We start from the raw sequence: 9,350 nt of genomic DNA on the forward strand, positions 1-9,350 counted from the left end.
TATCCTGGTTTTTTTAATGTATTTTTTCTACATGCATCTCTTCTGAGTCTTTTGCAAATAAACCTCAAGGGATTTCAAGTATTCATTTTCAGACACTTAAAGGAACACCATGAGCAGAGGTTGTAGCAGGGTATTGAATACACCTTTGTTCACAATACAGACATCTCCACTCCATTGACATCTGTGTGGTTTTGATGTTGTGGCAACTCCTGTCCTGCTGGGCAGACTTAACTGGAGCCTAGAAGACTGTCTACCCCAAGGTGGTATGTAGTTAAGGCTTTAGACAGTTTTCTGGACAGACAGGACAAATGGACTTGAATCCACTCAGTTCTGAACCCAGTGAAGCTGACAGTAGTCACATGCAGGAAGACAGGGGACGCAAGGCAGGATTCTGTCAGTATCTGTCTGCATTTGCAAAGTAGAAGGTAACTTTATATGCTTAGGTCATTGTAGCATTAGTCCTTCTTCTCTAATAGCAGAATTCCAAGTCCCACAGTTCTACACATTGGAAAAAGGAAGAAAGAGTAGGCCCAAACCATAATCAGAATTGCTAGGGCAAAAGACATGCAGGAACTCTTCTGAGAGATGGCACAAATCCTTGTTGGAGGAAGTCAAGCCAACACCAAAATGCTAGTTTGACCTGCATTTAAAACCAACAATTACAACCATAATTAAGAAAGAAACCAAAGAGACAAAGATGGGATATCTAAGAGCTAAAGCACTGAAGTTAGCTCTAGAGTTGGCAACTTTGTGACTTAAAGAATACCTGATTCCATTCCAAAAGTGTACAAATCCCTCCTTGCCCAAAATGTGGCATTTATCTTAAGAATTTCTAAGGGAAATAGAGTTTGGTGTCAACAAAATAGTTCTCATGTATTAGCAGTGTTTCACTGCAGTTTGGCCTTTTGGATTCAACAGTATTCAAAGTACTGGTACATAGGTTATACATTCTATATACTATATTTCTTGCAATAAAATTCTAACATGCAAATGTAGACAATAAGACTTCTGCTTCAATCCCAGCAAAATGCATTTTAGAAGATCACAAAACTTTGAACGTGTGCATGTTTCTGCAGAACAGCTGATTTCCCAGGAAGAGGATCCAAAACCTTTCTGCACGTGGATTCATGTGCTCCAACTGCTTGTTAGTCATTCACTGCTACGCTGCATGAAGTGTTGCATGGACACCACTTCTGTAATGCAGTGCACTCCATACTGCAGGCTCAAAGGGAATATTTGAAATAGATATAGTGGTGATCCTCTAACTTGGCACTAAAACAAAAGCTATGGTCTCTACATACTTCTCCTGGTCCAGGACACTGCATATAGATGGGAGACGGAAAATGGAAGATGGGCAAGAGTTTGTGGGGTGCAGAAAAAGGAGGAAATAAAATAAAATGACTGGCCTTAAGCAAGGAGAAACCAGAGGGAGAGCTGCATAGACAGCAGACGTTGTAAGGTATCTAAATATTCTGAAATAAGAGCTGTCTGTTTTGTGTATACTGAAAAAGGCAGGGAATGGCTGTTGTAACACAGTACGTTCCAAAATGGCCAACCTTCACCTCCAGGTACAACCTGTTAGGGTGGAGTTGGAGGAATCACTACACATTTGCAGCTACAATACAAAGAGTGTCCTCTCCCAGCAAGAGGAAGTGCCACTACTCATCCCAAAGGAGTAGATCATTTGCATAGCAAAATTCAAATTACTTAGGTCTGGCTGAGAAGTCATGGGTCAACTCTAGGATGAAAAGAATGGCAAGGTCAGAGGGAGGAAAAGGTAGTGTAGAGGCAAGAACAAAGGAGCATGTGGAATTCTGTCCAAAAATACGCAAGGCCATGTGGAACCCAACTCTGGCATTTTCTGAATCACAGCTGCTTGACAACTTAGATTACTATTTTAGTTTTTTTTTTAGTCCTCTGTAAACATAAACAGGTCATGTCCATTCACTTTCAATTTTACCATCATATGTTTAATCAATAAAACATGTTAGAAGGACAAACATAAGAAAACATCAAAAAAATCATTTAAATGCACTCTGGAACCTTCAAGCTTGGCTTGGTACTCAGTCCATTAATTTTTTATTTTGTTTTGGTTTGGTTTGGGTTTCTTTTTTTGTAAATTAGGTTGCTTGCATATTCTTATTGTGGATAAACAGAAAGCTTGACAAACCAGCACTGCCTAAATGAAGAAATTTTCCTTACCCTCAGATGATGAAGTCCAGTATTATTTCAAATAAATTGTCCTTCTTATCTTAATAATGATCTTTAATACTACAATGACACCTCAACTACTGCTACAACATTCACTTTCAGTGCTGTTTGATCAAGTTTTCATGAACTGGTAAATTGTATTTAATGGCAGAGTAGTGGGTATTAACCTGAGCTTTTTTTTTTTCTTTTTTTTGATTACCTAGAAGCTAACCAAGTCTCTAGTTTTACTGGTGAGAAGCTGAGTAGACTATGACAGTTCTTTGCCATTCATCCCCCATTATAGTACTCTTCAGATGTGTGTTTTTGGCCCTACTGCTGTATCCCGACATCCTGTTAACCCCTTCACCTATGCTCCAACACAGCATATGTGAAGTATGGGATTCTGTTTACTCTGTCACTCTTATACACTGGAGCTTGACAAATAAATGTGATTCTTCCTGACACTGGTTGCAAGTCTGTAGCAGAACACACAGTCCTGACAGAAGAAGGCAGTGTTGTACACAGATGAACTTCTAGTTACCGAGCAACCAGCCTTGTCCCTTTTCCACATTTTTTAAACTGACATTAGATTCTTTTTTTTTTACGTATGTTTTCAACACTCTTCTTTTTTCAGCATTACCGCTGTCCTAGACTTTCTTTAAAGCACCTGAAAGCAGCAGGGTACATTCTACCAGCCAAGAAGCTGATTCCATGAAGGGAGTGGCTTGAGGCACTTACCAGCTAACATGACAAGCGTGGCTGTGCAGCACTGTCCTGGTCTACCATTCTAAAATACACATTGCAAGAGCACCATGAGAGTCCTCATAGGCTGCTTTATATTTCTGGGGTAGGTGGGGTGGGATCCTCTCCTGTCAGCCAACTGCTTGGTTTGCTACCTACTTGGAAAGGAATTTTACTCCTTACCAGCACAATATATTAGACAAATTGTGTTTATTGTTCTTGCCTCTGCCCAAGAAAGAGAGGCACAGGGACATGTCCCCGCTATTGGGAGTGTACTGGATAAAACACAGATTGGTGAATTCAGAAGGCCCAGGGCAAAAAAAAATTAATTTTGGGAGCCACAGGTGAGGATATGTGCACAACCTCTGGGACATCCTGCTGGACTTGAGAAAGGACATTCCTGTCTTTTCTGCAGGGCTGCAAGCCTCACTGCCAAATCCAGAGGAACCTGTGTAAGAAATCAGTCAAGCTTAAATACTTATTGCTATACTGAGAAACAAAGTTCTTTTGTATAAAATAATAAGCTATTAAGTGTCCTTCCCTCTTGTGAGCATGTAGTGCTTTGTAAGGTGCATGCAATAAATATATCATGAGTTACAATACCTCAGGTGATCAGAGGCTATTCAAACAATAATAAATTCAGCTGAAAAATTAAAGAAAATTCACAACTGATGATTGAAGGTGCAGTTCTAGGAAAGACTAAATTAACTTCTGATTTGACAGAGTATTATCATCACCACTATGTTACAACTTCAACTCATTTTGTTAAAAGAAGTAGTGAACTTTTCTAAAGTCTCTTTGAAGGACTTGATCAAGTAAGCTCCCAGTTCGTTGTTCGTCTCCTGAACAGCTGCGTCATAACTTCCAAAGAGTGGCGTTGAAGCCTTCACATCCTCCCTATTTGCTTGGAGTAAAATGAGGTTAAGCTCCTCTGCTACACTTTCATATTTTTGGTGATCAAATCTGCAAACACTGGCATCATCAATGGGGTAGGTGATGCCAATAGGGTAGCAGTCCCTTGGAACTGGGAACTCCACATTTTTCAGCATTGGCAATTCACAGAGAAATGTGAAAAGGTGTTTAAGTGCTTGGGATGACAGTGGGTTTCCCACAAACTTAAACTCATGTAATTTCTGGCAAGGGCTTAAACCTAAAATCAACATGTTGACATGAGTATCTTGGATGTTACAGTCCTCCAGGGTAAGACTCCTGAGCACTGAAGAGGAATGGCTGAGCAGCTTAAAGAATGTTGATGGGTAAAGTTCAGGTATATCATGACCGCTCAGGTCCAGGGCTTCTAAGTGATTAGCATGGAAGCTATTGGCTAAATAGGCCATATCGGCATGGTTCAGTGAGCAGTTAGAAACATCCAGCATCTTCAGTGGAGTTTTTAGTGGGCTGCAGAATTAAAGAGAAAACAGTTTTATTGCATAAAACATTGAAAAGCTACATTTACAAAATTACATGCGGCTATACACATTATGAGTGTAGCCATCTACCACATTCATTATTTTTTCTTACCTCTCTTGAGAAACAGAAGTATGTGCCAAAAATAACAAGTATATTTTCCTTCTGGAATCAGCTTCATGAATTAGCTTCTTCTTCATGTGACTCTGTTGTGCTATTTTAATGGGGATTAAACTTTCTATGTATCTATTTTGTAACCAGTTTTATGTTGTCAAGTGTCTATGACTTGCTGAATTAATAGCAGATCACTACTACCATAAAGGCATTGGTGGCTGCTTCTTGTAGAAGATGTCATAATTCCAGAGATTTAGATCATTTCTATGAAGGAAGGATTAATTCCAAGATGAAAGCCAATCAGTATTGTAACAAAACATCTGCTTTTGTTTCTGGGGGAGGGTTGCTGTTTTTAAATGCCTGAAAGGTTTACACTTTGTAGTGTTCTGCAGTTGCAAAGAGACCTTCTGACAAGGTTGGAAGGAGTGTGAGATTATACTCAGATATTTTAGTTGAATATAAAATAGTTCTGATAAATGAAAATCAAGAGATCCCTTTCATACATACTAAATCTTAGTGAGACTTCTGTTACAGAGCTCAGCTGGATCAAAGTTAGAAACTTGCAATTTATTTCTATTGATATAAGCAGTATGCCACTCATAAATTTTAAATAAAATTACTCCTTGTATGGGAGAAATTTTAGACTAAGGTGATTTGTCTGGATGAAACTTTTGTCTGCCTTTTTTTTTTACATGCTCTGAAAAGCATGCAGTTAACTTATTTTCTGTTCCAGTATGAACACTGCTCACTGGCAGTTTGTTATCTTTTTGAGAATTGCCAGTTTTTCACAGGAATTCATAATGAATATTTATGTATCAGCTTAATTTGTAGTACAGAAAAGCATCAGATCTCTCTTGCCTTGACATCAAGAGACACGACAAACAACTGAAATCAAAGTCTCAAATCAAAGTCTACTATTCCCCTGCCCACCTAAAAATACAATATCTGTGGAATCCTAGTACATTTACTGCATCTTTTTTAGAGGACAAAAATTCACTAGAGACTCTAAAAAATATTTGGTATATGACTCAGGTCTTGCACCAAAGCCAATGCAAGCTGCTTAATACATAAGCTAATATAAAAATTGTCTGAGTACCACTCTTTTATGTGGTAGCCAAAAGCATATTCTCACCTGATAGGTTCTGGAAGACTAATAAAAACAGTCTGTTCTTCGAAGTGCATTAGGTATATATTGGCTGCCAATTCTCCCCAACAGATAACCTTTCCTGCTTCCTGCTGCCCTTTCCCACACACCCTCCAAAATACACTCACTTCCGTTATTCTCAGAGATTCTCAGCTTGCTGGTGGCACAAAGTGCTGTTCTTTACAGTCTGACTGAAAGCAGGATGACCAAATTACCTGAGCAGTTTCTGTATTCTTCCTGTGAGTATAGAAAATGACATACACAGCTCAGTGAGCTGCGTCATTTCACCCATCTTTTCTCCAATATTAGTAAGCATCTGTTCATCTGTAGCTGTGAACCTCTGCACATTAAATGTTCGTGCTGGCAAGGTCAAGGACATCAATAGAGGGAAGTGGATACTGTTGAAGAGTATTTCCAAGTGTTCCATTTCCAAGCGAACATTATGAACTATTTCCAGTTTGCGCAATAACGAGGGATCAGCGAGTTTTATGATGTAGAAGAATTTCTGCAAAGTCAGGTTGTCAGATCTGAATGCCACACAGCAGATCTTCAGTGGACAACAGCATTTCTTCAACAGGGCCTCCACGACCAGCTCATAGTTCCGCTCTGTAACAAACAAGTCAATTAGCACATCAATACTGATTTCAAAGGTACCTGGATTGCACTGTGCTTGTTGCAGGTAAACCACCAGTTCTAAACAAAGCTTGGAGAGCAGCTGCGTCCTGGCCCACCTGCCCATTGTCTTCTTGCACTCACAAAACTGAACTTCAACATCTTTTATACCTGTCAGGTCAACCACTTTCAACCTTTTCCTGTAGGGAGAAAAATTATTCAGCACATAGTCTCTCAGCCCTGTTAGACAGCTTTCCAAGCACACTGAGCATGTTCTATGGCTCAAGTCTTCCTGGTAGTCCACAGTAGCTCCCAAAAGTTTTCCAATGTTAAAGTCAACAAGTGGCCAGTTCTCTACCAAGTCATGAATCACTTCCCCTTGCTCCAGTAAATAGCTGGCTTTAAAAAGAAGAGGAAAAAGATTATGGGCAACAGCGCTGAGACTCTTCCTGGCAAACTCTGCATTTGACACGAATGCTTCGGCACTAAGGAATCGGAGAGACTTCATTGTTGCTCTGGACTCCTTACTGTCATGGAGAATGACTTCTATATTTAACTAAAGATTCTAGTTGCTTATCACCTTCTATTTTTGTCTGCAGCTGTTGTTTGCTGCTAGCAGAAACCTTGCTGGAAAGGCAGAGTGGACAGTCACATGCTGTTCCTCTGCTTTCTATTTTGGAGCTATATCGTAACACTGCAGTACCTAATTGTGAGATCATTAGTCAGAGAGCTCTTAAACCCCCATGTTTATAACAAAGCTAACTCAACTAAATAGAGACCACTATCCAGCGGGAACAGGAAGATCAAGGCAGCACATATACATGAGAGAAAAGCACTCAGGCTTCCGCTTAAAAATATAACATGATCTGTATTCCGCTTTCTTACACAAAAGATGCTATGCTGGGGATTCACATGCTGATTTCAACGGGGAAGATTTCCCAGAGTTAGCACAGAGCTAACTCCATTGTCCCTCCATTTTGCCCTTTGCCAGGAGAAAAACCTCTGTCACCCAGCTATCGCAAAAGGAGAGAGCATGTTGCTTTCTTTCAACTTGGCACTTCCTTCCAGGGGAAGCAACGAGGGATACCTCCCTTACAGTATCTTCTCATGTCTTTTGCTGGGCAACCAGAGGGATGGAGACTTTTTTTCAAGCTGTGCCGACCCTGATTTTCCAGATTATTCCACATCTGTTTTGCTGTGAAAAATTCATGCCACACTTCAAAGATTCAATTTTTTTTTCTTTTTAAGTAAACTCGTTACGGAATATTTTATCAAAAGGAAAAGAAAAACCATGAATATGCTTTAAATTACCAGGGAAGGGACATCTTTATTAGACTGTGTCATGCTGAAGAAGCTTTTAATTTTTGCAGACTTTTGGTTTGTATCATTTTAATTTTGCCTTCAAATAGATGAGTTGCAAAAAACAAGTAAGATGAAATAGATAGAACTTGTCAAGGTATTAAGTATTTTCCTCTGTTTTTCAACTCCAGTTCATATATATCAAATGATGATGATGATGTAGGTATTACAATATTTGTGCAATTTTGTAAATCCCAAAAATGGCAACGTATAACTGATCCCTGTATGACAAGAAAAATGTACAAATTGCTTGAAACTTCTGTAAGAATAGTTTTATGGCCTTTAAAAATGTAATAGGCTAGTCACTAAGCCATATACACAACTTTTTATATGCTTATCTAGTACATTTGGACCTCATTATCTGCTTGCCTACTATATTTGTACTAGTGGTCCAAAAGTTCCAAGACAAACTACTCCACTATTGTCATATTTTATTTGAATACAGTAATAGGAATTCTGCCTGGTTGTGTAGAGATAGGGTCAAAAAGGCCCAGGCATGAATGGAACTGAAGTTGGCAAGGGAGAGAATAAGGGCTTCTAAATTTATATCAGCCAGAAAAGGGAGGTCAAAGAAAGTATACTCCTCTGATAACACAACTGGCAAACTGGTAATAACAAACTAGGAGAAGGCTGAGGTACTTAACAATTGGTTTGCCTCAATCTTCACTGACAATCTCTCTTCCCACACCTCTCAAGGCAGGGAGTAGGGGAGCAAAGTCCCTCCCACTCTAAGAGAAGATTGGGTACGTGACCACCTGAGGAACCTGAACGTACCTAAGTCTGTGGCACCTGACAGGATGCATCCCAGAGTTCTGAGGGAATTGGCTGATGTAGTTGCCAAGCCCCTATTCATGAAATTTGAAAATTCATGCCAGTCAGGTGAAGTCCCAGGTGACAGGAAATGGGAAATTATTGCACTCATTTTAAAAAGAGTAGTAAGGAGGACCCTGCTAACTACTCACATGTCAGACTTACCTCTGTGCCTGGGAAGGAGAACAGGGAGGTGATTTGAGACAGCCAGCAGAGCTTCACCAAGGGCAAATCATGACTGACCTAATGGCCTTCTATCAGTGGACAAGGGAAGGGCTACGGCTGTCATCTATCAGGACTTCTGTAAGGCCTTTGACATGGTCTCCCACAAAATCCATCTCTCTAAATTGGAGAAAGATAGATTTGATGGGTGAGCTGTTTGATGGATAAGGAATTGGCTGGATAGCTGTGTCCAGAAAACATTGGTCAACAGCTCAGTGTCTGAATGGAGATCAGTAACAATTGGTGTCCCCCAGGGGCAAGTACTGTTTAAAGTCTTCCTCAATGACATGGTGGCAACCAGTGCACCCTCAGCAAATATGCAGATGACACCGAGTGGTGCAGTTGACACGCGCAAGGGATGGGATGCCATCCAGAGGAACCTGGATATGCTTAGAAGTGGGCCCATGGGAACCTCATGAGGTTAAACAAGGCCAAGTGTGAGGTGCTGCCCCAGGGTTGGGGCAACTCGCTGTATCAATACAGTCTGGGGGATGAGAGGATTTAGAGCAGCTCTGCAGAGAGGGACTTGGGAGTACTGCTGTAGATGAGCCAGCACTGTGCACTCACAGCCTAGAAAGCCAGCCGTATCCTGGACTGCATCAAAAGCAGCGTGCCTAGCAGGTCAAGGGAGATGATTCTCTCCCTGTAGTCTGCTCTGGTGAGACCCCACCTGGAGTACTACGTCTAGCTCTGGGTCCCCAGCACAGGAAGGACATCAACCTGTTGGAGTGGGTCCAGAGGAGGGCCACGC

General features: G+C 40.7%; 1 protein-coding gene across 2 annotated transcripts; it reads right to left on the reverse strand.

Annotated features, from left to right (window-relative positions):
• Nucleotides 1–406: 406 nt before the first annotated feature.
• Nucleotides 407–6,716, reverse strand: LRRC14B (leucine rich repeat containing 14B). 2 transcript variants are annotated; one of them, XR_003533053.1, is made up of 3 exons: nt 5,812–6,716; nt 2,929–4,329; nt 407–640 (listed from the first exon to the last, which is right to left on the reverse strand). XR_003533053.1 is itself a non-coding variant. In XM_027675973.1 (2 exons), exons 1-2 carry the CDS (start codon nt 6,714–6,716, stop codon nt 3,684–3,686), a joined length of 1,551 nt encoding a protein of 516 aa, XP_027531774.1. In that variant the 3' UTR covers nt 2,397–3,683. The 2 variants fall into 2 exon arrangements, 1 of the variants encoding a protein (XP_027531774.1); XM_027675973.1 differs by lacking the exon at nt 407–640 and having other exon boundaries at nt 2,397–4,329.
• Nucleotides 6,717–9,350: the final 2,634 nt, after the last annotated feature.

Source organism: Neopelma chrysocephalum, unplaced genomic scaffold (assembly GCF_003984885.1).
Source record: "Neopelma chrysocephalum unplaced genomic scaffold, ASM398488v2 Primary Assembly neopelma1_26, whole genome shotgun sequence".
Taxonomy (NCBI): Eukaryota; Metazoa; Chordata; class Aves; order Passeriformes; family Pipridae; genus Neopelma; species Neopelma chrysocephalum.

Bases quoted from the DNA above. Each gene is read 5' to 3' on its own strand.
- LRRC14B (XM_027675973.1), bottom strand. From the start codon at position 6,716: ATGAAGTCTCTCCGATTCCTTAGTGCCGAAGCATTCGTGTCAAATGCA. The intron at 4,330-5,811 runs GTAATTTGGTCA...TTAATTCTGCAG, and splicing joins AGAATACAGAAACTGCTCAG to CCCACTAAAAACTCCACTGA.